Source organism: Plectropomus leopardus, chromosome 16 (genome assembly GCF_008729295.1).
Source record: "Plectropomus leopardus isolate mb chromosome 16, YSFRI_Pleo_2.0, whole genome shotgun sequence".
Classification (NCBI taxonomy): domain Eukaryota; kingdom Metazoa; phylum Chordata; class Actinopteri; order Perciformes; family Serranidae; genus Plectropomus; species Plectropomus leopardus.
Window position 1 is genome coordinate 3,507,919 of NC_056478.1, and position 27,738 is coordinate 3,535,656.

A 27,738-nucleotide genomic window follows, 5' to 3' on the forward strand; every position below is an offset into this window, starting at 1 on the left:
TGCTCCAAATTTAGCCATATTTAGGAGGACTTAAACTGCAAACCTGGCTGTCCCGCTTTGAACAAACTAATGAAAGGTTTGTGCAGTGTAGTGCTCTGAATGTACGAGTGTGCACTGAAATAACGCTTCATCTGCTCAAATGGCACAGCAGAGCAACATTTTCAAACAGCCTTTTGTTTAGGCCCTAACCCCCACTTTGATGCAGCGTGAAGCCCACTTTTATTCGGTCTTTGGTTTGGCTTTTGTTTCGTTATGATTTAGCAGATGTGAGGTGACCTTTTTGGCTGATATTTGTTTAGGAAACACTCTCAGACTCTGTCTTCAGCGATAAAAGGCCTGGCACCGCTTCTCTTTGATGGCTATTGTTTAATCAGGCCTCTTTCAGTGGCCGCTGACCCAGTTCATCCACGCGATTGCCCGCTTGTGTGTGAACGCCACACCACCAACACTTTCCCCTCTCTTGTGATAAATGGCTGCGTGTGTTAAAAAACTAAAATTACAGACACACCACCGTAAATGCTTCACCCTTACAAGAGATCACAGGCGCGCAGTGTAAGCCTTCTCCCCGCTGGCCTGGCTATCAGCGTAGTTTCATATATTCTCGACTGTGTGTGTGTGTTAGACTCCGAGATCTGACAGGACTTCTTTAAAGTGGCCCAGCTAATCCCAAATCCCGCTCCCTGCCATCCACCACCTCCTGCCTGGGCTGTGAGCGATCGATTCCCCTCGTTGTTTGTCCCCGGAGCTGTTTTGAGTTATTATACTTGTTCTCCCTTAGTCTCAGGCAGATATACACCCGATAGGCTACAGGTCTGCGCTACCTGCAGCTGCCTTTTCTGTCTCTGATTTCTGTGATGTTTTTCTGGATGTCTGAATGATGTTTGGGTTTTTTTTCTCTGTATTAATCAACCTGCCTGTGTCTTTGTTTCTCTTGTTTTTGTTTTTCTGTCTCATCATCGCGCCGACCTCGTTTATCGACTCCAGAGAAACAATTGACTGCAGCGAACTGTCTGGGAGTGCTGGCGATGGCTGAAGCCATGACTTGCACGGAGCTCCATAACATGGCCAAAGCTTTCGCCCTGCAGAACTTCCCTGAGGTGGGTAGAGATTTGTCATTTGTGAATTTTTGTGAAAGCCATATGTTAGATCAGACAGAAAAAATGACAGACTTAGAGCCCATATGAAGGAAGCACCGGGGAAATACTGTGATTTAACCCCTGCAACATCCAAATCTGTCTTAATATAAGATGTAAACTGAAATGTTTCATGTGAACGTGATCCTCAACCTACAGTTTTGTATTTAATTGTCCTTGTTTGATGTTGCAAAAATTAAAAAAAGACATTATTAGGTGGAAAAGGGAAAAATAAAGGCAAATAAAACTATTATCAATGGTAATAAAATCTAATTGAAATTATGACAATAATTAAGTCAGAGGAATAGTTATGATCATCTGCATATGAATTACTCACCTTGTGTTGTTTTTGTGAAGAAAACTTTGTTTGTCTTGGTTGCCTCCACAGTGAACAAAGAATCCAAAAAAGAGTCACAGGGGTCCAACGATGGCAAAACCTCACCAAAACATCTGTTTAACAACTCTCACACAACTCATACAGTATAATCCAAGTCACATTTATCCTGTCGTATGCTCAGTAAACAAACATACAGCTCTTTCTGATGGGGAACTGAACTAAAAATGAATCTCTGTCTTTAAAGCCAGTTTATTGTTTTAAAGGCTTTATTCAGATTCACCAGAGTCACAAAATAACTCAAAAAGCTAACTGATCGAGGCAGCAGTAGACCAGCAGCTCCTGTGTCCAGCGAGGTAAAATTACTGTTTTTGTTTAGCGGGGGGGTCTTTAAAGAAGCATGGATAAGTTTCACCTTAAGTTCAGGTCCATGTCAGAAGAGGTTCCCTTTTTGGGAAGCTCTAAACATGCAACAACATAAATTAAGACTTGGATTTTACTGCAGGAGCTGTGTGAGATTGTAAATAGATGTGTTTACCTAGTTTTGCTGTTGTTAAATACTGACTCAGAATTATGTCAGTCGAATCAGATCACAATTAATCATTTAAAAAGTTTGAAGAGTTTCAGCAGAACGTCCAGTGTGACAGCATTCACATAATACAGGGAGAAAAGGTAAATATGCTGGCGAGAGATAGGAAATGTGCATTTTTTATGGCACTAGATATCAAACAAAGACCAGGGACTGTGTCGTATTAAGCTGGTGTGAATTGTAAATTAACCACTTCTAAATAAAAAGTAATGAGAAGGTCAAGAGCACTCCCTACGCTACAAAATCTGGGGACTAAAATATCTGCAGCAGTACATTGCACAGCACACTGACTAACAAAAAATGAAGAAAAAAAAAATTGCTCAACTTGAAACAGTCTCAGTCCACTGAGGGGTTTCCAACTGATGAGTCAAATCTTCAACTTTTAAGGGGCAGCCCCAGTTTTTGTATTCTTTATTCTCCTGAGGCATGTGGGAAAGTTTTCTTCATGAATTCAACATGAAATAGGCCGAGTAACTGACCTACAAATATTCTTTTGAGATCGAAATATTCCTTTACTACACATAACAATAAATAGATTAATGAATAAATTGGGTTCACCTGAGATTTAGCAAAATTGTTTCTACCTATAATAATACTGCAGGAGCCCTTAGATAACCCAATAAAAATGTGAAAAATTAAGTCTGACAGAAGCACCAGAGAAACGCAGAGATCTCTGCTTTCTGGAAGCATTAGAAGAGAGTGAATCACACACTGTCGGACAGAAAATTGCTTTGCCGCACTCTAGGGTTTGAGAGTATGATGGCGGTCTGACCCCACCATCATCTCGGATGCCACAGCAGGCGTTTTTCAATAGCCATCAAAGAAGAAAATACACAAATAGTCTTTCTAGTTAATCTTCAGCTGCATTACTGGATACATCTTTTCATCAAGAAGCACTGATGAAGTGTTAAAGGAATAGTTCAAGTATCTGGGAAGCAAGGTCAAAGTTACTATAGTACTATACTATAGTTGTCCGTTTCAGTATGAAGGTTGGCTTTGAGTACATAGATAGATACATAGATAGATATTTCTAATTTAATTCAGGATAAATGAAAACCAGAGATGTTTTCAGCTGTTCTTCAAAATGCATCACTTTGTGCCAAAACTCCAATTTATCCATAGAAATGAAATGTAGGGCTGAAACGAACAGATCCCTCGTCCATTACAACAGAACATGTTTTAGGATCTCTCGATCTATGGTTAGCTATATTTGACTCAACCCAAATGCACCGACTTAATTGATGGGATATCTATAAGCCAATCACGGTGCTGAAGTCCTCGTCTAAAGTGACTGCAGTAGGGCACTTTTTTGGCAAGCATGGCCGACCGAGAGGCAATAAGGAAGCACAAGGCACATTTCAGTCTATAAACCATATTATTAAAGTACATGATTCATTTGTGTTTATGTTATGAGTTACAAGAAAATTACCAAGCTGCACAAGAAGTTGTGCAGCTGGTAAATGTGGAGCTAATTTCAGTCCATTTATATATATTTTATAGATTACTTTACTGGGTAGCTTCCCCCCTGAGGTCCATTAAAGCCTTATTGATCTAATATTATAATGTATTATCTCCGCTGTAGGTGTAAGCCTGCAGGGGATCATGCGTTTGGTTGTGTGTGTGCCTGCATAAGCGTGTGAGTGTGTACGTCTGTCTGCAGCCAATCTTGAAAACTACTCGACCAATCAGCCTAATTTTTACCCTCAAATACGTTGTATCTATTTGTGTGCACAGTTATGACTGTATGTCTGAGGATCTGTCTCGATAACACTGACTCACAGTTGTTTAAAACCTGTTTTATTGACTGTTTTGTGTTATTGACAATATTTGCTCTGAGATGAAACGCAGTAGAGGTGTGAAGTTGCAGAAAATAGAAATAATAAACATGTGATATCATTTGAGTTTAAGTGTTTATTTCGTAACGCTTCAGGTGGCGGGACAAGAGGAGATTCTGAACGTGTCCAAGGAGGACCTGGTGGCCTACCTGTCCAACGACAGCCTCAACACCAAGGCTGAGGAGCTGGTCTACGAGACGGTCATCAAATGGATCAAACAAGACCCCGACTCCAGAGTGCAGGTAATAAAACAGAGACCTGATGGGTGTGTTATTGAAGTGTGTGTTTCTGCTCCACTTTGACACCACAGCGCACTTTACTAAAATGAGCACACATTTTATCAGGAGACAAAAGAAGCGAGGTGAAACCTCTCGTTACCGCTGACAGTACAGATACTGTATGTCTGCAGAGCTGCATTAGCGCCGCTGTTCTATCGACTTTCCCCCGTCTGCTCCGAGAGCTGCACAGCATGAAAAACCAGTAAAGTGACTCGTCGTTCTCTCTTGGTAGTGTTCATCAACTTTGAGCTTCAGATGCAGCCTAACACAGCAGTTGTTCGTAATCCCAGGAGTGCTTTGCCCTCAGTATGTGCTCTATTCTTAGTTACACTTCATTTGTTTGTGAGAGACTGTACCGCATGAGAAATCACAACAAAAACACAGGCAGTCCTTTTTTTTCTGTAAGACTAACAGGTGTGCAATTTATTCCTAGAGGCCGTTAATCATAATCAAAGGTTATGTCCCACGGAGAGGTATTGACAGTGAGGTACAGGGGGTCAAATTTTAACAAACGTGGAATCGATATGCCTCAAGGTCAGAGCGTCGGCTCACGTTCATGAAAAGGTAAATGGACTGCACTGAGGAGGGATATCCATCCGGCGGGTAAAAAACCTCAGGTCATGAGATTTTTATGGATTGAGTCATGAAAACCATGAATTTAAAGCTGATGATTTTTAAGTATTTTATAGCTGTTTAAAAATGGAGGTGAGATTATTATCAGATAAATTACACCGGTCCATCACCAGAGTCATTCATTCAGAGTAATGCCTTCTCATCAACTTGCACGAGGGAGAACTGCCTTATATCAGCCGGATCAGATCCGGCACAGACCTCGGCAATCAATGTAACTTTATCGGCATCCACTTTTATGAGGCACATTCGTCAATATTTGAATTTTTTTTTACCTTTCGGATTAAACATTTCGCATTTATCTTGTGATATGTGGCACTCTGTAATCCATCAGGCCTACTGGGTGTTTTGTAGTGGAGGATTTTACATTATGTGCAACACAAAGCATAAGGACAGGCCATTGAGAGCAGATGGAGACGCTCGTTAGTTGCTCACGTAGGTGCTGAGAGAAATAAAAAAAAAATAAACAGTTTGGGAGGAGTTTTTATGCCTCTGTGCACCTTCAAGGTATTTCTTCATATTTGGGGCAGAGGTCCACTTAGACTCAAATATGAAGTTATTAGATCTTGGTGTTCAAGGTCAACGGGATCTTGCATCACTCTTATTCTTCTGAACGCCATATGTCAAGGAGGCTTTGAAGGTGTTTCTTCAACTTTGGCACAAACGTCCACTTGAACTGTGCCAAAGACCTCATGAGTTTCATTCTTATGAGAGCACTATTTCAAGAATGCCAGGAGAAAAAAAAATCAAATTTGGCACAAATGTCGACTTGGACTCAATGATGAACTGGTCAGATTTTGGTGGTCAAAGGGTGATGTGACGTTGCACCTATCTCTTTTCTGTTTTCGCAATATCTCAAGAGGGCCTTGGGGGAGTTTTCTGAAATTTGGCAAAAATGTCCACTTGGACCTGATGCAATATGTCAAGAACACCCAGAGAGAATTTCTTCAAATTTGGCACAAACATCCACTTTGATCATTTTGTGGTCAAAGGTAAATGTAACCTTTTGTTCATCTCATTTTCATGAATGTCAACGCTGAGTGTGACCTCACAACACGTTTTTGGCCATAACTCAAGAATCCAATACGCTAAACATTACAAAATTTCACACAGATGTTCAACAGGACATAATGATGAAGTGATGACATTTTATATTCAAAAGGTCAAAGGTCAGCTTCAATGTGACATCATAATGTTTGCCAAGAACGCTTTTCTAGCCATCCGTGACGTCAGAACTCAGGAACAGGAGGGGAGATATTTGGTCAGATACTGAACTGATGACTATAATCTTAATAATCTCTGCTGATTGTCGAGGTCATCTGAAGTCGGGGAGAAGATGTGTGTGAAGCATTTTTCACAGATTCGGATGTAAACTGTAACTGGTGCGCGGACGTACCGCCACAAGGCGGTAATTCAAGTTTCATGACATGGTGACTGATAAATCCACTGAAATTGGAATTTCTGGGGTGACTGATAGGAAATTTGACTCAGTGCAGATTCACAAAGATCCACAACAAGGCTGACGCACAGTTTTCAGGAGAACACACGACCCCTGTCATCTGCATCGAAAAAACGTCCAGCCAGCTCAGTCCGGCCGACTCCTGCAATCTCACACTCTAATGGAGAGGTGCAGAGGTGAGTTACTCAGATGAAGTAGAAGAACGAAATAAAAAAGAAGAAATGGAACATTTTCCCGGTTGTCTGAACAACCCACCGCACTGGTTCCTGAGACGAGACACCCGGGTCACCCCGTCTCAGAAGAGAGAGAGGAGGAGGGGCGGATAGAGAGAAGTGGAGTGAGAGAAAGAAGCAGAGCGAGACAGAAAGACATAAACGGGCGAGGAGTGATTGAGAAAGTGAGAAAGAGAGGCCCCTGTGTTCAATCTGATATCCAACAGTTTGTGCCTCTGCGCACAGCCATGACATCCAGGCAGGGGAGCTGTGATTGAGCTCTCGGTCAAGCTCAAATCTCCTGCCCATGTGTGACCGAAAAACAACGGAGCCAGCCCGAGGCCCGCGGAGAGGACAGAGGGGGAGGAGGAGAGACGAGGCTGTTCCCATCATGCCACAGGAGAAGGCTGTGTGGCCCCGAGGGCTGAGTTTACACACACACACACACACACACGGTCCAGCTCATCGTCGTCACCCTCGCTCGCCTCCGTCACTGCTGCCTGTTTGGGGCCAGAGAGCTGCGGAAATCAGAACCTGTGACACTTTTTAATGACATGTCATGACAAAATGTCACAAACTCAGGCGAGGGGGAGGGAGGAAAAGCTTTAAGCCGTGAGCTAAGTTTGCATTCATCAGAGCGTGTGTGTGTTTTTGTGCGTTTGTGTGTCTGTGCATGTGCTGTGGGTTGTAAGCTGCAGGCCATAGAGTGGAAAAGTGGCATATTGAAGGCGCTGGGTAAATAATATGCAATTTTCTCTCCCCGCTATGCTGTCACTAACATCCGACGGCACCAGGAAACGGGGCCCGGACATCGCTTAGAGACAGAGGGAGCGCATTTGAGCGTTAATAACGGTTTGCTTTGAGACACAGAGCCACTGAACGAAGGAAGAGAGCTGTGTCACTTTTCTTTGATTGAGTATCATTGCAGGTGTGCCGCCCTGCAAGTGTCCATATGTGTCTGTTTTAAAGTCTTTTAACTAAATATCAAATTTCAGCAGAAAAGAGACGCTTTCGCTACAGAGGAGCGTAGAATTTAGTGCTGAATCGAGAAGTTACTTCACAACAAATTGGATGAAAATTAACAATCTTGTGCTTACTTGCCGACTGTCATGTGAGAGGATTGATACAACTGTCTGTTAAAGTCCCCCTCCACTCAAAAATGAGTTTTTATGCCTCTGCACCAGCGTTAGCCGTAGCCTGAGGCATTGTGTGTTTGAGTTGTCCCCCTGTCCATTTGTTCAGTTGTCCCAGTCTCATGAACGCGATATCTCAAGATTGCTTTTAGACAATATTCTTCAAATTTAGCACAAACTTCCATTTGGACTCAATGATAAACTGTGTAAACTGTTGATGGTCAAAGGTCAAGGTCACTGCGACCTTGCCTGTCTTATTGTGAAGGCGATATTTCAAGATATATTTGGATTTGTTGTTTTGTGTGATTGTAAACTGGATGTGCTTTTTTTTTGCAAACCAGTTAATCAGTTATGCAAACCCTAACAGTCCAATGTTTGACATTTGTCCAGAATTTTAATTGAAAACTTTAAAAAAAGGAGCTACCATTACTGAATGTGAAGGAGTTACAGTCTTGACTTGATGTCACAGACATCTTTGTATTGTGTTACAGAAATGTCTTTTATGTTATAAGACGGTTATACTAAAGCACTCCTTTGTGCACCAGTTAACCCTGAACCTAAATATGCAGCTTAATTATAGCTCAAATGCACTTTGAGAGGTCATGAATGGTGTTAAATGTACGTATCATGTTTCTTGTCTTTGATGTTGTAAATGGAGCTGCTGGGAGGCAAAAAAAATCTAGAGGGTGTGATAGTAAAATATTATAATCATCATATTTAAACCACACTGCAAATAGACAAAGACTAGTAAACTAAGAAAACATCTTAGTTTTTCCAGTGTTTCCAGTGTTTACAGAGGACACTCAATAGTGATGCACACAGATGATTTACGTTCGTTTTTTAGTCTATGGTTACTGGAGTCAGTGTTGTTACAAAATGAGCTTAAATGTGAGTTTTACTGCAGTAAAGCCAGCATCCACTCTGCAAAAGAAGGCAATGAGGAACTAAAAAGAAATTGAAAAAAAAAGAAATGATCAAGAAATTACAAGAAAAATTTCTTAAAATAAGCAAATGAAAATGAAGAAAAAATCAAAAATCAAAGAAGAAAATGTGTAAAAATAAAAAACAAAAAAAGCAGCAGCATATTTGCAGCATATTCTCCAAATAGACAAAGATGTTTTTTTAATTTGCTTGTGTTTTGTCCATTTGCAGCACGGTTGCAACTGTCGGCCGCCGTCGAAAAGCTTAGAGACTCACAGAGCAAAGACAGTGAAACTCATGATACAAACTGAACCTGATAACATTCCAAAATGGCGTTGATTCGTGGTTTTGATGCGGCTATTTTCTTTTTTTCCCTGGAAAGTATCCCTGCTGTTAGTTTGTTTGTAGTTGGCGTGGAGGTGAAATACTGCTCCCTATTAGACGGGAGCATGTGGCCAGGTATGACACGCTGCACCTTTAATGTAGTCTAAACAAAGAGACTCACCCTTTAATGACCGTAAAACAGAACATCTGAGAGCTGAACCCGCCTCCACATTCAGTCACCGCTTCCATAAGCAAGAGGTGTCCCGCGTCGTGTTTTCTCTGTGAAGGTGCTGACAGAGAGAGAGACCTGTCCTTCCTTTCACCCGGCACGCTTTTGTGGGACGACCACAGACACATGGCTCCAATTATAACAGGCCAGTCGCTGCCAAATCCCTGAATAGGACCTCCATTACGCCTCACTTGAACATATTTCATAAAGGATCCTATCTTGCCAGGTGACTCAACCTGACAAAAGAGGCTGATTAATTGGCTCTTTGGAAAGTGGCCAACTAATGTAACAGCTAAAAAGGACAGTTAATGGTGTGTTTTCATGATTTCAAAAAAAAAAAAAAGGGGGCAGTTGTGCCATTAGCAAAGACCTGCCGTCCACTCATCAGAAATAACAATGGCCTGCCCTGACATTTGCAGCTCCGAAGCCAAATTAATATAGTTAAAGATGTTGCTTTATATCCTTTAACTCTTTAAAACCTAGCAAATTGGCTTGGACTCTTTTAAAAACATGAGAAGAAGAGAAAGAAGGAAGAAAAAAAAAGAAAGAAATGGTTAGAAAAATAGCAGGAAAATAGTAAAATTACCTAAAACATCAACTGGCCCAAGAGTTAGCAAAAAATTAGTACAAGAAAGTGAATTACCTGAAAATAAGCACAATGAATTGTAAGTATATAAAAAACAAAAACAAAAAATAACTTTTATTTTATAAATTTTATTTTATTTTTTTTCTACATAAAATAATATAAAATATAACAATTATTATAATCATGAATATAGTTTCCAGGATATTTTTTTACTTATTATCTAATAATCCTCACCACTTTTTTTTAAAACTAAAATTAAGGTGAGTTACTCGTCACAGTTAAACTAATTTCTTGCTTTTTGTGGTACATTTCTTGCCAAGTTAGCCATTGCCTTTTTTCCCATAACGCTTTCGAAAGAAATGAAACCAGTTTGCTCAGGTTTTGTAGTACCAAATAGCTTGTGAAAGGCATCTGAATGCAGCACAAGAAAAGTGATACTGGTCCAGGTTTGAAAGGGATTTAAAGGGTTGAGATAGTGCTAAATTAGAAAAAAAAAAACATTTAAAGAATCTGTTTTCTGAGATGATATATAATATAATTTTAATATTTGTTTAAAATATATTTTAATATAATTTTTTCGATGACTGTATATATATATACATATGTATATATATTTATTTATTTCCTTTTTTTTTAATTCCAATTGTGTTGACAATTGCATTGCTTATTGCTTGTAAAAGGTATCAGAACGCAGCACAAGAAAACCAATGTCAGTCCAGGTGTTAAAGAGTTAAAGTCACTCTGTATTATTTTGGGGATTTTATACAATTGACTCTGTTAATGTTGCGAGGTGATTCTTTTTTTTTTTTTGCCTCCAGCACTCATTAGGAAAAAAAAAAATCATTTTCCCAGAACAAATGATGCTATCATTATGTAGTCGGAGTACAAAATTATCAAAGGACAAAAATGCTTTGAGGCTGTGTTGGGATATAAACGTTTCCCTCACTGTTTTACGATTCATTTACCTTCAAAACTACAAATGACCCTTTCACCACAAGCATCACTTTTAATTTAGCGATTCTCCTTTTGAGCTCCGAGTTCAAAACGGGAACTTTTCATCACCGCGGACCCCTTAAGAAAAGGTTAATTGTGTTTTTGGAGATGAGAAGCTTTGTGTCACAACAATCATCCCTGAAGAGGAAACTGAGGCGGTTATAGAGCGGGGCGAAATGTTCGGGCAGGCCGACACCCGTGCAACCTGTGACAAATATGGGCTCTTGAGGAGACGCAGCCAGGAAATGGAGATTGATGCAGTGTGCAGTCCTTCTCCTCCTGCCTCTCTGCCTCTCCAACTCACACGAATACGTCCCTGCATGCACACACATATAGGGATTTGCACAGAACGCACAGGATGTCACTGTTCATATCCCAAACGTTCACACAAGACTGGAAATCGCTCGTGTATCGGCCCCGAGCACGACTCGCGTATTAGAGAGCGGGATGGGATCTGATCCAAGCCACTGAACTCCGGACCTCCGTTCTCATCTGTGTCCTTTGTCGTCCCAGAGCGCGCTCGGTCCTGATGTGTGCAGCCAGTTGAACCGCGGTCACTCAAGCACGGCGGCTGCATATCCACAGCGAGTCAAAGGCGCCTCATTTCCACCGCGCGCTCTTAGAAACACACGAGGGTTGCACGAGCTGTACAACACACAGAGAACAAACAAATCATCAGTTCAACGGAAGCAATCCTTTGTTTTCCCGAGATTCATGAAGGATGGTAAAAGTGGGCCGCGCTACATCATCATGTCTCGCCTCGAACTAGCTCAAAACGCAGCTCAGCTTCTTATTGGTTTTAACAAACATCACATCACCTTTACTCTGCCCTCTTTCCACTGGCTCCCTGTTTGATTTAGAATTGATTTTAAGATTTTATTGATCACTTTTAAAGCTCGTCTGGGTTGTCTGGGAAATGTTGACCCCTTTCAGCCAAATGTTGACCCCTTTGAGACCCCTTAGATCCTCCGGTAGGGTAACCTTCTGGCTGTTTCGTAGTCAAGGATTGAATCTAAAGGTGATCATGTTTTTGCCATAACATGTCATTCTATAACTGATCAATGAAGGGACAAATACCCCCAAAAATAATCTTAAAACCCCATCTAAATAGATTTCTGTTTATGTGATGTCAGTGTTTTTTTCTTTAGTATTTTGTCATTTTAGTACTTTTATTGCTTTAATTTATTTTTTAATGTTTTATTTGAATTTACTCATGCTGACGTTGTGTCTTGGATTTTGCATTTTTATGCCTCCGCACTGCCGATGACCAGGCAGGAGGCCTTATGTTTTTGGGTTGTCTCATTCTTGTGAACACCATATCTCAGGAGTGCATTGAGGTAATTTCTTAAAATTTGGCACAAATGCCCTCTTGTATGCAGTGATGAACAGATTAGAATTTGGTGGTCAAAGGTTAAAGGCCATGGTCAATGTGACCTTTTTTTTGTGAATTTGGTGGTCAAAGGTCACTGTGACCTTATGAAATATGCTTTTGGCTATAACTCACAAATTTATATAGTGCATATATCATGAGAGGTGGTGGTCAAAGGTCAAAGTCAGTGTGACCTAGCCTTCGACACGTGGTCAGATACTGAATTTGTGACACTAACTTTGATTTAGTTTTTTCTTGCTTATGTTTTGGTTGGACTTTATAGCTCTCTGTTGCTATGTTGTCTTTTGAGCGTCCTGTCTGTGCTTTTGCAGAAACAGGATACTTTTGAAGGTGCTTTATATATGAAGTTATAGTTATTATAATCATGAGAGCTCGGAGCACAGAAGTTACGAGTGAATGTCAAAGAGCAGAAGGTTGAGAAACAAGCCAGAAAGTTTTCTGTTACTCTGCAGCAAGCAGACATTCATATGATTATTTTTTGTGTTAAATGAGCAGAAGAAAGTTTTTTTTAATGAAGTCATGCTGAAAAAAGCCTCAAAGGAGAACACATTGCACCTGTCAGTTGTTGCTCAGGGCAGCAGTCAGCGTCTGTCGTCCGCTCCATCTCTCTCCACCCCGCCACTCGTCTGTCCTTCTGATTGATTCGTACACATCGTCATGCAGTCGCAAACGAAAACAAAACACAACCCCGTTCAGCAAAGCATCTCTTGAACCCAAATGAAGTGCCATTTGCAAGAGCATATTTTACTCATCCATTACCAGAGGAAAAAGCACACGCATGTGTTTTCACACACAAACCTCAAAAAGGACACCGAGCTGTGGTCATTTCAGCTGAGTGGGTTTGTTAGCGCTGTGAGGCTAAACATGGGCACGCGCTCTATTGAACACTCGTGAGTCAGTGAGTGTGTTTTATTTATTTTTATTTTTCATACAGAGCTGCGTTTTAAGCATCGGGTTGTCCATTTTTCACACTAAAGCAGACGCGTGCTCCTATCAGAGCAAAGCAAATAGATATGACCGTTCATGTGTCATTTATTTGATGTCGTTGTGGCACTGAATCATTTCACACACACACGTACAGTGAGAGGCGTTAGTCCTCGCTGACAGTAGTGGAATGGAAAATGCTCAGTGGACATTTGTCATCTGTGTTAGCGGATGGCAGCTTCACGGCTGCTTCTCCGCTGCCTCTGACAGATCTGAGAGGCTCCTGTTAGACACATTATCCCTGCCTTTCACCAGGATCATCCTATTCACATCCTCTGTCCACCTTTCCTCAGTGTATGTATATGTGTGTGTAGAGGACAGAAAAAAGTGAGTTTTGTGCTGGGCTGTGCAGCAGCATTTTCTGCAGGTTCAAGAGAGGTGAAGTCACATGGTGTTATTGGTGCTGCATATCAGAATACAAGTGGATAAACATATGGAGTCCTCATAAATGACCCTTGGAAAATAGAAGAGGGGGAAAAAGTGTGTGTGGGCGGACAAGCTAAAAGTAGCGCCTCCATATGTCCAGACTTCTGTGAATACTTTCCATATGGTCCACCTGTTGAAAAAAAAACACAGAACTTTTTATTATGAACTTGAAAAGTTGCTGCCATGTTTTCTTTAAAGAGACTGTTCACCGCCTAGTTTAAAGAATGTGTATTTTTTTTCTCATTCCTGCAGTGCTATTTACCAGTCGAGATTGTTTTGGTTCGTTGTTGACTGTTGGAGATATCAGCTGTAGATGTCTGCCTTCTCTCTAATATAATGGAACTAGATGGCACCCTGCTGGTGGCGCTCAAAGCGCCAAACAAATCTATTTGAAAACTCAACAGCAATGTCTCTTTCCAGAAATCATGACTCAGTTCTATCCTCATACAACAGTTTGTATGATATCTAATGAATTAACTCCCCATACATGCGTTTGTCACATGAAGTACTTAATGTAAGGGGGGGGTTAGTTGATATAAGGGTCTGAGGTCAGAGGGATGTCGTATGCCGTAAAGCCCTCTGAGACAAATTGGGATTTGTGACGATGGGCTTTATAGGTAAAACTGACTTGACTTAAAGTTGCGCAGGCTGAGGCTGGTTAAGGTGAGTAAAGTTACATAGGCTGGAATAAAGAAAGTAAAGATGTGTAGGTATAGTTTAGGTAAGTAAAGTTATGTTGGTAAGGGTTTAGGAAAAGAAACATGGTGACATCATACCCTGAAATAACACAAATACTGGTCTCCCGGGGTAAAGTCCTGTGTTTGTTTGACCCATTCACAAACCCAACCTGCCTCCTTGCGCAGACTTTGGCTCAGTGTACTACTTCTGTTTAACTCAAGTCACAGTATTGGTGACATGATTCAGCCTGCCTGAATACATGGGGTATAAAAGAATTACTGGCTCATTATTACTCGGGTTACATACAAATTATGGTGCATACTTTTAGTAAGAATATATACAGTGCATGGGAACAGCATGACAGGTTACTTAAGATAATCCACAGACCTTGTTGTGAGCAGTTTCATGTATAAACTTTTTTCTTCCTACTGAATTACACCTGGCATCTGTATCATTGCCCAGAAAGAAGCGTGCATCTAAGCACCATTGTCTCATCCATGAGTAGATGCACTCTTCCTTCTGCACTGTGATGCAGTTGGCGGGTGTAGTTTGGTAGAGAGAAAATATTTCTTAAATGAAAATGCTCACAGCAAGGTCTGTGGGTTATCTTCTGTAACAGGGTCATGCTTTTTGGAAAGAGACATTGTTATTGAGTTTTTCAAATATATTTTTTGGTGCTTTGAGCACCACAAGCCGAGTACCATCCAGTTCAATTATATTAGAGAGAAGGCAGACATCACTGCAGCCGATATCTCCAACACTCCACAACTTACACCAAAACAATCTAGACTGATAAATAGCACTACAGCTAAGAGGAAAAATATATATTTTTCATTTTAGGGTGAACAAAGACACAGTCTGTATCTTTCAGTTGGCACAGTAGCTTTAATGATTTGCATCCATTAGATGCCGTCTCTGGTTAAAAGCACACACGGGTTGCTTGCATGAGTAGGCGAGGAGTTGAAAATGACAGGTCACATGCTCCATCTGAAGGGACGGAGCTCACATTCACTCTGCGTGTTTGTGCAAGAGAGAGCGATTGCTCAAGAGGTTGTTAGAGAGAAATGGAGTCAGATGCACGATGCCTGCTCTCATCCGCTGAGTGCAATCACGTCACTCATTGGTGTCAGTGTCGTGAGTACTCTCATTTACCTGATTCAGATTGCACACATGCAAACACAATGACAAATCTAACCCTTTTAGCACATGGCATGTGTCCAGCGCACGCAGTCATCATTCGCCGTGCCTTTAGGGAGGACGATAAAAGCCTTCATCAATATTTACCAGAGTTCACCAGATGAAGGTCCCACTTAGTTTAAATGTCAAATCGTCTTCTTAGCTGTTGGATTATCTTGCGAAAAATCAGACTTCAGCTCATTTTCAGACGTGAATAAAAATCATGACCTATTCAGGTAAACACACATACGGGTCTGCCTCGGCCCTGTCACAGCCCCGCCGGCAATTTCAGACGGCTACAAGAACACGGTAATTTAATTTCCCACACTGAAGACTTGAGCCTCAGTTCACGGGGAGGGCACACGTCGTCAATATTAGTGTAATCCCGAGAGTATATCTGCCTCAAAAAGAGCAAAACCAGAAAAGATTTCATCCACAATCACAATGGATGAAAAGAATTGTGTCATTTCAGGGTTTTGAAGCTTCAGACAGGTGGAGAAGATGGAGGAATGAAGGGGCTTAAGAGCTGCTTGTATTTTTTAACATAATATCTCAACAAAGGGATTGGAGTACAGGATTATCATGCTGCCGCCGTGTTGTCAGGAAGGATAGGCCTCTTTAGATGAAAGTTCAACTCCAAAATCATCAATTACTTATCATTTCACTCCGTGTTTTCACTTTCAGACTGCAAGAGTCGACTTATAAATCCATAAAGTGATTTGTAGAACAGAGAAAGAGGTACAGCGTGGCGTTTAAGAGCTCCACAAAACAAATGCAGAATTAATTCTCCCCAAAATGAATGATTAAACTCTATTTACTAAGTGGGCAGAGATTGAAAAGATGGCAGCGTAGTAATTGACAACATAATGAATGAATACATTGAAGCAAGATTTGCATAAAAGTATGTCATTAGACAAGGTGCCACCATAATCAAACATATACTCTGTTTATCTGTAGTGCGTGGTCTACGGGCGTGTCCAAAATGTTGCATAATTTAGGCGCAAAGTAAGGGGCAAGGGGGTTGCACTCGGCCCCTCATTAATCATAGGTGTGTTTTGGGCGTAACATAAATTCAACCAATCACAGTGTCATCTCCTGTTTCCTTCAAAAGCCAGGTGTTCCTGCACCTGGCACACTGCTATTTATTTGTTTATATGGCGAACTGGAGAACCTGAGCGTGCTGCAGCAAGAGCAGTGAGTCACCAGTGATTAAATGTATCTAATTACGTTTACTCAAGTATTTTATTTAAGTATAAATTAAAGTATTTGTAATTGACTAGAGTATTTACATTTTATTTAGCTTTATGCGTCTCCTCCACTACATCTTGGAGACAAAAAGATAAACTGAAGGGTGAAGTGTTCCTTCATGTGCTGAGATAATTCTCCTACTTCTTAAGCTAAATAATGTCTTTAAAACTCTCGAGTTTTGATTATTCTCCAGCACCAGGAGGACCCTCATGACATCTCACTGCCTTTCACTCTCAGCTGAACATTTGTCATCATACATTTTCATAATGCACTGTAATTTGATCACAGGGTGACCATAGAAACATACGTAGCAGAAAACACAGTCGTGGAATTGATGTTTTTTTTTTCTTCTTTCCCTCTCTCCTCTCGTTTGTAGGGAGCGATTAGAGGTGGCAGATAATGTTCCTCTTTTTAATCCACCCCAATAACGTGTTTCTCTCCTTACCTAATAAAAGTTTAAAAAACAAAAATTGCCAAAAGAAGTGCTATTCTGATATTGGTCAATATTGGTCAATGACTCGAAAGCTTTCTGCCACCTCCAAAATGCAATGCACCAAAGTGTGTCCCTTTTTTTTTTTTTTTTATCATTTTCCATCCCCTCAAAAGTTAGTCAGTATTGCAGGTCTGTGAAGTCAGCACAGGTGAAACTCATCAGGAGTTCTCTTTTTTCTCTGCTGCTGTTTGTGAAGTTTAAGTTTGGGGGTTGATAATTTATCTGACGATCTGTCAAAACTGATCAGATTGATGGAAGAGAGGAGCAGCTGCTGCAGAAGGGCGTGAAAGCAAACGTTTAGACCCAGCGCAGTGAACAAAAGTTTCACTTTATCTCCACCTAAAGTTCTGCTGCTCCATCTGTGCCCAGAGTACGTGCTGCTCTCTAAGAGTGTGGTGTAATGAATAAATGAACACTTTATAGATTTTCTAACAGCACTCCTAGTAAACAGCCCAGCTCCAAAAATATAAAATCAGTACATGGTGGCAGATGTTTAAATCGTGGTAGGCTGCTTCAAATAAAGTGGATGTTTGAAAAACACTGACTTAAACGCCCATGGAAGCAAGTACATTTACTACTTACACAACTACTGCTTTGCTATGCACGGTTTTACACCAGGTGTTAGACAGGGCCCATATATGTTTTATAGTGTATATCAGACAGACACTAACATCAGTAAGTGAATCAGTGACCACAAGGTACAAGTCTGCAAAAAAAAAAAAAGCAACAAAGTATTAAGTAAAAATTGCTCACCCAAAATGCAGAAAAAGTCAAGGAAAGACACGACTCCACACTTGTATTAAGGCGATAATAAACTAGTCCTTTTTCGTTTCTTTAGAAACACTATTTCAGATGATAAACAAGAACCTTGAGTTAACAATATTCGCAATAATTCCTTGCTTGAGTTGCTTTCACGGCTGGCACGAAGCAGGACTCCTTTTTTTTCTTTTCATTTTCGTGAGGCCTGACACTTTGGATTTGAATTTTAGCAGCAAGTGTGCAACTCTTCCTCATTTCCATGCCGATATATGCGTGTGTGGGAGGAAGAGCGAGGAGCGGGAATAGAGTTAGAGAGAGAAGAAGAAGAAGAAGAAGACGAAGTGGGAGAGATAGTGAGTTAGTCAGAATTAGAGATGAAGAGTTAATTCTTCTTTCCCCCTTCACAGAAATAGAGGAGGAAAACAGGCATTACCCCAAACACACTCCACCAAATACACCCATCCAAACACACGCACATACTCTGAGGATCCCGCTCTATTTACCATTGAATCTCTGGTTGTTTATTTAATCAGAGGTCAGCCCCAGTGACTTTGCATTGCTTTAATCTCATCAACAGTCAAATCAGCCTTCGGACTGAACCAGATCAACAACTGTGACCACAAATAGCAAATGATTATAGTACAGTACAATCATCCTGCAGGCCTGAAGTGAATCCATCTGTCTCTTTCTATGTGAAAATCCCTCTCTGTGTGTGCTGTATGTGTGTGTGTGACTGCATCTTTGGGTGGATATTTATGTGGTAGCCGTCCTTGCCTTTTCTGCAGAGACCAGATGCTCTTTGAGGTAGTTTTACTGCTATTTTAAAGATGTTTGGCAAGTGAAGAGAAGCTACAGCAGATGTGGGTTTGTGTGTAGCTAAGACTTGCAGATGGTACAGTAGGATGCTTGTTTTCTTTACTTTATCTCGCACAGGTAAAGCAAAGTTAACTTGGTGTGTGTATATGTGTGTGTGAGTATTGATGCTGGTGTGCCACGTTGGTACTGCTAATGAGAACCCATGTGCACTGAGCTCAAACGTGGCTTAGTCTGTCCATCACGCCTTGAACTCTCGACCTGCCGACTGGTTTGTGCTCCGAATTCATCCGCTCCTCGAGTTCTGAAAGCAGTTTGCCTTCTGAGCTCCTACATGACCGATTTTCTGTACTCGCTTATTCTTACTCGCTTATTCTTATTCAAGGTCGTCTATCCCTGCACGCATTGCACAAGAGTCAGGAGAAACCACCTGGAGCAGGTCGTGACCGTATCGCCCGGTGCAGAGATACTGAACTTACTTTGCTTTGGGGGTATGACAAGAGGCCAGTTGCACGATCCCATACATTTTTCTAGTATTTCAGGACAATTTTAGGATTGTAGGACATTCCAAGGATTGTAGGGCATTTCTAGGACTTCAGATATTTGTAAGATTTTAGGAAATTTCTGGGATTTTCTGAAGTTTCTAGGATTTTAGGACATTTCTGGGATTTAACACATTTTTAGGATTGTAGGACATTTCTAGGATGTTAGGACATTTCTAAAATTTTAGTACATTTCTAGGATTATAGGACATTGCTACGATTATTAGACAATCTGGGTTGAGCTAGGACCTTTTTAAAGGTCACCAGAATATTTAGATAAAACCCACGCAACATGCAAACTACACCTGATTAGACCAAACACAAATTTCTAGCCGGTCCACCTTCTGTTCCAAATAGGAGCAAGATTTCACACATGCGCCTCACAAACATTTCTGCACATGTATTTCTGCAGTGCCACTAAGGGCACCACCTGGCTGGAACTGCCCCATATACAGCTTTAATTTAGCTCTGAGGGTCAGAGCGGTCAGTTGTGAGGACCTATTTCTGACGACCTGCAGATGCTCACATATGATCTCATGAGCCAGAACTGACTTTAAATACAACACCAGCGTGTGCATTCCTACTTAGATAGTATTGATTTAGAAGCTATTACTCTGCTGGAAGGATGGTCATGGTCAGCTTATTTTATCTTTAGATTAATCACAAAAGATATAAAAGATAAAATGCATGTAAAAACAAGAGGGGTACTCAGCTCACCGTATTCAGACATTTAGGACTGTTGGGGGGTTTGTACTTTAAAAGTTGAGAGCAGGAGTGTGTTGCTCAATCTGCTTCTTTACTCTTTGTGTCCTAATGCAGAAGTACAGTCTGGGGATGGACGATAATAAAATCAGCATGTCATAATAGCATTTCGCAAGACTGTGTGGGCGCAGCAGATCACGTTTTGATTGACACTTCCTTGGATACCACATTTGTCAAACTGTCTCTCATCTTCAGCACCCTCTGAACTTTCAAAATCAGAAAATTCTCAAAATTATACATTTCACTCTGTCACTGAATGGTGAGTTTGTTTTTTTTAAAGCTACGTTAGTTAAAGACAGAATGACATCGCCACGTCTGATAACATTATATCTACAGTATTGAATTGAAGTGTCTTGAGGGATTGCGGTGAAATTAGTGTCAACTGATAGCTGACTTTGAAATTTTGATCAGGATTGGGGATAACCACATCCAAATCAACCCAGCTTCAGAAAACTGAAAAAACTAAAATAACAATATTTTAAATTTGGACTGAGGCTAATGTCTGATCATTTTTGACGCCTTTTATTATGCAAGTACGATCCTAAATTACATACTAAGAAAGTTTTTTGGTGATTCAGGTTCCCAGAAGCTTTAAAAATGATGCACCGTCAAAAAGGTGTTTTGGAAATGTATCCACATCCGCTGGCATTAATGATTCAATGTCATGAGACCAAAGTAGGTGAGATTGTTGCAGAACTGGAGAAAAGTAGCTGGTAATAGAAAAGCAGAGCCTGAAGCTTAAGTCTCCTCCGTTTGAGTGTGACATGACTCAGTAACTATTGGGGCAAATCTCCCACTATGGGGGCACTTTAATTGGAAGTAGTATCTTCTCCTGAGCCGGTGATTCTTCCCTGAAGAATATCTCAGGATGCTAAGTAGCTCGCTTTGGCTTTACCTTCCCACTGCATTTGAGGCTGCAGCGCTGGGAGCGACCGCGGGTGTTTATGTGGATATTGAGCTGTTTGTTTGATAAACTGTTGGGTAAGCTGTGTGCGTTCGTGGAGGAGGGAAGTAGACGGTCCCATCTGCAGGACGGTGTTTGGCTCGGAGCGTGCTCGCAGAGAGGAAGTGTCATCAGCAGATTTCCCTGACTGCCGTCGCGTCCTTTCTGCCGGCATCTCGTTTTGTCTTACTTTATCTTGTCTTTTCTTCCTCCCCCTCGTCTCTCACTTGTCTCTTCTCACGCCACTCTCTCCTCTCTTCTACTTTGTTCCTCTCTCCGCTGTCTTATTTCCTCTTTTCTGGTCAGCTGCGCCCCGGACATGGCCGGAAAACAAATGGGACACATGCCAGAGAAAGCAGGCCTCAGGTGGGAGAGAGAGATGCTTAGGCAGAGTGTCAGCTTATTATTTGTTCTCCCCTGAATGATGTTTCTCTGAGTCTGTTGTTTTGTCACTCTCTCCCTCTGCGCGGCTCGGTCACGTCGGTCTGAACCGAAGGGGTCAGCGGGGTCAACCTCCACCCAGCTCTTTGTCGCACCGTCCGAGCTTGTTTACAGCTTTTACTGTTGGCATAGATGAGACTCCCATGGGGGTACAGACGGGCACACATACAGTTATACACACACTGAAAAGACAAAAAAGAAGCAGGAGCCAGAGCTATAGACATGGTTTCCATGGCAACAGCCTGTCCTACCTCTGTGGTTGAACACCTATACAGTATAAGCACACATTAAATGTATGCACATCCAGCGACGGAACAAATACGCACACAAAAACAAATATTTGTGTTGCCACAGTTGAGGATTTTCATAATTTTCGGTTCACTCCACAACATTAAATCTCTTAAAAGCCTAATCACCGTGCTCAAATCCTCACCTCAAAAGACGCGTCAAAGGAAAAGGTGCCAATTATATGCCGTAATTGTGTAAAATCAGTCTTTATTTTTTTGTTGGATCCCTAAAAAACCCAATGGTGCTGTGGCATCTTTGCATCGTCTCCCGGCTTGAATGGAGTTGTGATTAACCAGAACTGGGTCTTAATTTAGCTGCAGAAGAACATTAGCTGTCTGAAAGATTTAATTTGGAGCCGGGAAAAATCAGAAGCAGAAGGTGGAAGAAGCGGTAGGATGCTCCCCCGCTGCCTTGTTTAGGCTCTCGCAGCGCAACCAAATGTACATACGTGAAGTGAGATCGTGAGCGGATGTTGCTGAAAACTTTGTAAAATGTTTATTGGTGGCTTCTTGTTTGGTGATGAATAACTTCTAATGACTGAATCAGATGTCTGTGGAGTTGTTTTAAGTTATATTTGCAAAGAGTGAATGCTCCTATAATGGTGCGTGCATAAACTAGAATTACTGCCTTGTGGTTGAATGCCTTCACGTAGTCAAGCTGCTCTTATAGTTTGCATGCAAAAATACATGGATGTTTAACACACATCTTCCCCCAGCAGCACACATGATCTATACACTCAGCACAGTTTCAAGATTGGTGTCACCAATTCAGTGTCTGACCAAATATCTCTCCTGTCTCTGAGCTATGATGTTGAGTTTTGGATACAAAAGTGTTTTTGCAGAACATTATGATGCCACGTTGAAGTTGACATTTGATCTTTTGGATATAAAGTGTCCAAATTTCAAAATTGTCCCTTTTGTGTAAAATGTGTCTTTATTACCATATGAATTCTTGAGTTAGGGACACAAAGGGTTAGGGTTTTGTTGAGTCCAAGTGGATGTTTGTGACAAATTTGAGAAATTTCCCTCAAGGTGTTCTTGAGATATTGTGGTCATAAGGAAGAGGTCACAGTGACTTTGACCTTTGGCCAATGACCACCAAAATCTAATCAGTTCATGGTTAAGTCCAGGTGGATGTTTGTGCCAAATTTGAGAAAATATTCTTCAAGGTGTTCTCGATAAATCATGATATATCAAATTCACAAGGATGGTAAAGTGAGTGATGTTTGTGCCAAATTTGAGGAAACTCCCTCAAGGCCTCCTTGACATATTGTGTTTCCTGAGAATGAGACGGGTGCAAGCTCATAGTAACCTTAACCTCCGGATGACCGAAGTCTAATCATTATATCGCTGAGTACAAGTGGACATTTGTGCCATATTTGAAGAAATGTTTTCAAGGTGTTCTTGACATTATTGCATTCACAAGAATAGGGTAGACGTCCAAACCAAAAACATAATGCCTCCAGCCATAGCTATTCCCGGTGTGGAGGCACAAAAACTGCGATTTAGAGATGCTCTCCTGCCTTTTCATCCCAGTGTGGGCATTTTGTCCTGCACAAGAACAGAAATAGAAATCTGACACATTCAGCGTGTTGAGTTTTGAGGGCCTGACTCTGACGGATCTAATGTTCTCGCCGCTTTCCTCACTGGAACAGCTCAGGCGTTTATCGTCACTTTTCTGTTTTTAATATTATTAAGAAAAACCTTCATAATGAGGTTTAGAGTTAATCCAAATGTTCTTTGTAAAATATGTGAGAGTCTGTGTTTACCGACTGTGATCCATTATCTGCTATTTATTTAATGGTGTTCATATAAAACCTTTGATCATCCCTGGCAGTTTCACTCAGTCTAAATTAATTTAAACGTCTGCAAACACTGTTTTATTTGTGTTTTTATTTTTTGCCTCTGTTGTGTTATATAGGCGTAAACTGATTGCCTTCAACGTCGAATCATTGTTTTTCTTTTCCTTCCTCCTCATCTTCATCTCAGACTCTGTCAGATCTGCTGGCGGTGGTTCGTCTTCCCTTCATCCACCCGTCCTACCTTCTGAACGTGGTGGACAACGAGGAGCTCATCAAGTCGTCGGAGGCGTGTCGCGATCTGGTCAACGAAGCCAAGCGCTACCACATGCTGCCCCACGCACGGCAAGAGATGCAGACACCCAGGACTCGGCCGAGGCTCTCTGCTGGTAAACACAAACTCACACACATAAACGGAAATGTGTAGCATCTTTGGCTTGCATGACCCAGTAACAAGGTGGCGGCTCATGTCGCCGCCACCCACCAGTGCAATTGACCCAGAACACATCGCCAGGATCCATGCACCCACACACTTATATATCCACTATTCACATTTTGCTGCTTCGAGGTGACAAAGAGGTCAGGGCTCCACGAGAAGACCCTGACTTGTGCATCGTATTGATTTCAGCCCACCACTGGAAAGCAGTGCTTTAGAGCTCCATAATGTTTTCCACACAACTTCTGTAAATACTTAGACGTGGGCAACAGGTCATGTTTCCAAATGTCAGTGCAGGTTTTTCTCTCCACAATCAAACAAATGAATACTGGAGCCGAGCCTGATTGAGCGCACCGTGAAAAAGTTGAAAACAGAACGGCATACTTGCAGGCTTCTGAACCCAGCCTCCTTTTTTTTCCAAAATAAAAAAGCAAATAAAAATCTCCTAACAACTTTTTAACACCAGCTAGGCACAGCCGAGTCCATCCTGCCAACCAGTTGCTGTCCGACCGCCGCCGATGTCCAAGCCATTGAAGAGCGTGTTTGTTTACATCGTTAAATTCAAGGAATCATTCATGGAAATTGGAAGGCGCCTGCAAATTGCTTTTGGCCGTTAGATTTTTCCCCCAGGTCGGCCAGGAACCCGTTCGTTCCCCCTGTAAAGAGCCGCCTAATTATAGCGTCTGCATGCTATTATGAGCTCCGCACCGGCACACCTTACTATTGCGCTCAAGTTATTTTCTGCTTGGTAGAATAAAGATAATTGCCTAACAAATGGCACTTTATGGAGAGGTCGTTTTATTAGCCAACACTGTTGTCCAGCCAGTGTGTTTATTTGCCAGTAAACAAACAGTTGGGGAATTGGATCTACTCTTCATCAGTAGTACTGGAGATGGAATAGCCAGATTTTGTACTCTGATATTAAAGCTGTAGATGGTAACTTTTATAACTTTTTGTCATGATTAGTGAAATTGTCACTATATTCACATAAGACAGATAATCTATGAAAAAAATGGCAAGACTGCATGTGAGTATAAACAACCAATCAGAGCTGAGGAGTGAATTATGTTGGTCGCTGCTCGTGAACTGCGGTCAAACTGTCAAACTAAGCAGTGCCGATCAAAGACAAAATCAATATTCTGTGACTTCACTGCCTAATTCTCACCTCAGATGTATTCAGAAACATATTTTTAGTGTTAACGTTTGTGACCTGGCCGCCGTTTTGGAAACAGTCGAGCCAAAACAAACAAGGCACTGTAAGAAAACGCTCTAATTTTACAGCTAAACAGTACAGTAAAATATGTTTCTTAAAACATTTGAGGTAAGAAACAGGTAATGCAGTAGCAAATAAATTTGATATTTGACCAGCGCTGCCTAGTTTGACAGTTTGACTGTAGTTTACATGCAATAACAAAATTTGGGGTTAAAAGTTATTTTTTATAAACTTTACCAAGTTTTTCTGTCATTGTATTTCATTTTCTTATGGAAATTTAATCTCTCAATCTTTATATAATTTTGAATAGTTGACTCAGAGTTGCTTTTGCCTATTATTGTTGACCTTTTGTGTTGCATTTGTATGGAGAAATGAGAACCTGTTGGGTTCTCTGCTAATCAGAAGCTGATTATTTAAAGGCACATCTGATGGCAATCAGGCACAGAGTAATTCTAATAAAACAACATGCAAAGTGTAGTTCAATCTTTTTTGTTTTTAATTTAATCTGTTTTAAAATGTGGTGTCAGGTCTAGTAACCTGCTGTGCGCTGGATTTTTATGCCTCCGTACAGGTCACAGCCGTAGTTGAAGGCATTATGTTTTTGGGTTGTCCATCTGTCTGTCTCGTTCTCGTGAACCCTATATCTCAAGAACACTTTGAGGGTATTTACTTAAATTTGGCACAAATGTCCTCTTCAACTTAACAATGACTTGATTAGAGTTTGGTGGTCAAAGGTCACAGTGCCCTTTTGTCTGTCTCTTTCTCCTGAGCCCAGTATTTCATAGCAACCTTGAGGGTATTTTCTCAAATTTGGCACAAACGGTCACCTGAACTCAACAATGAACCGAGCAAAATTTGGTGGTCAAAGGTCACTCTGACCTTGCAATCTGTCTAGTTCTTGTGATATGATATGACATGATATCTTGAGAACGCCTTGTGGAAATTTCTTCAAATTTAGCACAAATGTCCACCTGAACTCAACAATGAACTAATTAAAATGTGATGGTCAAAGGTCGCTGTGACTTCAAAAACCATGTTTTTGACTATAACTCAAGAATTCATACGCTCATTATGACAAAATTTCTTCAAATTGTCTACCAGGATATAATGATGAAGTGATGACATTTATATCCAAAAGGTCAAAGTTTAGCTTTACATCAGTGTTCAGCAAATTCCCATTTTTGGCTGTTATTCAACACCATACCTCAGGAACAGAAGGTCAGACATTGGTGACACTAACCTTGAAACTGTGCTGGTTGTATTGATCTTTCGTGCTGCCTAGTTGAAGATGTGTGTGAAACATCTGCGTTTTAGAATTTTTAGCCTCTTTGCAGAAACATCCACAGTTAGAGCATTGTTTTTTATCACTGCGTGGCAGGTGTGGATGTAACTGTATCTTGACTGGTTAGTGAATGTATACAACTGCGAGGCGGTTATTCTAGTTTTGGTTTACTGGGGTTTACCCTCTACCCGCTGGCACCCAGGAGAGAAGCGCTGCTGTGCGGGTATTGTCACTTTATTGGGGGAATTGCGTTAATATTTTTGCATCTTTAATTACCTGTAACACAGTCACACAAAGCTTTATAAAGCATCATTTGCCTCCTGAGAAAAGACATTTGTGGCATCATCCCATTACTCATCGTCGATCCGGTAGTTTCTCCTTGTTCTCAGCAGTTTCTTGAAGCAATCCTCTGTCAAGGCCCATTTTAGTGTTTGGATTGTGCATATCTTATGCGTGCTACAGCCCCATTATGCAGGCTGAAGTGTGTATTGATTCACAGCAGCTCATGGCTCTGTACAACAGAATTATATAAATGCACAAATGCTGCCGGTATGAATACATTCATGATGCATTATACCCCGATGGCTCCATGAATGAGAAATAAATGTAAGTTTTCTCGATCAAGTTTTGAACTCCTCTGAAGCTGCAGCTCTGTTGTTTTGAGGACATTGGGGGCTCAGCCCAGACCTTTAGGGGGATCCTCATTTTTGATGGCAAACCCTATTTTGAAGCTTTGTAAGCATTCTGGCAACTTATTTACCCTTAAAAACCACAGAGCTTTTGCCTTTAATTATGAATTGTGATGTTAAAGATATAAGTAGTCATTTGTAATTAGTCCTGATTAGAAAGAGAATGCTTTGAAACTGCTCTCATTAAAAATGTATTGACTAGAGTTGGAAAAATAGTCTGTAGTATGGCTAGAATGATAGATTATTAGTTTCAGGGCTTTTTATCATTATTAGGGACTGTTTATTATTTATGGAGGGGCATGTCAAATAATTTTTGGGGGGAAGAACTGGGGAAGGAACTTTTTATTTTTATATTTATTTTTTTATTTACTTTTTTAACTTTTTGAAGATTTTTCTTTAAATTTTTTTGGTGAACATTTTGTTTTGAATTTATTTGGTGATTTAAAAAAAGTCAACAATTTTTTAATTATTTTTTTCTAAAAAAAAAAAGTTTTTATTTATTGATTAATTTTTAACAAAACATATTTTCCAAACCTGCTGACCTGCCAAAATATAAATCTGCAAATTTACATAATTTATTACAGCCAGAAACTGTCAAAACAAAAATTGTCATTGGATTTAAAAATTTCGGGTGGTCACTGAACACATCATGTGAGAAACGCTTCATGCATTGTCATTCAGGCAGGCTCAAGGGAAAAAAAATAAAAATAATATATATATA

General features: G+C 40.8%; 1 protein-coding gene across 3 annotated transcripts in view; it reads left to right on the forward strand.

Moving 5' to 3' along the window:
* Positions 1-27,738, forward strand: part of LOC121955786 (kelch-like protein 29) — a 378,430-nt gene that overhangs the window by 250,092 nt on the left and 100,600 nt on the right. For all 3 annotated transcript variants that reach the window (XM_042503866.1, XM_042503868.1, XM_042503869.1), the window contains 3 exons: positions 985-1,097; positions 3,987-4,133; positions 23,588-23,786. In XM_042503866.1, the coding sequence (XP_042359800.1) occupies positions 985-1,097; positions 3,987-4,133; positions 23,588-23,786 (459 nt within the window). The remainder of the gene's footprint in view (positions 1-984; positions 1,098-3,986; positions 4,134-23,587; positions 23,787-27,738) is intronic.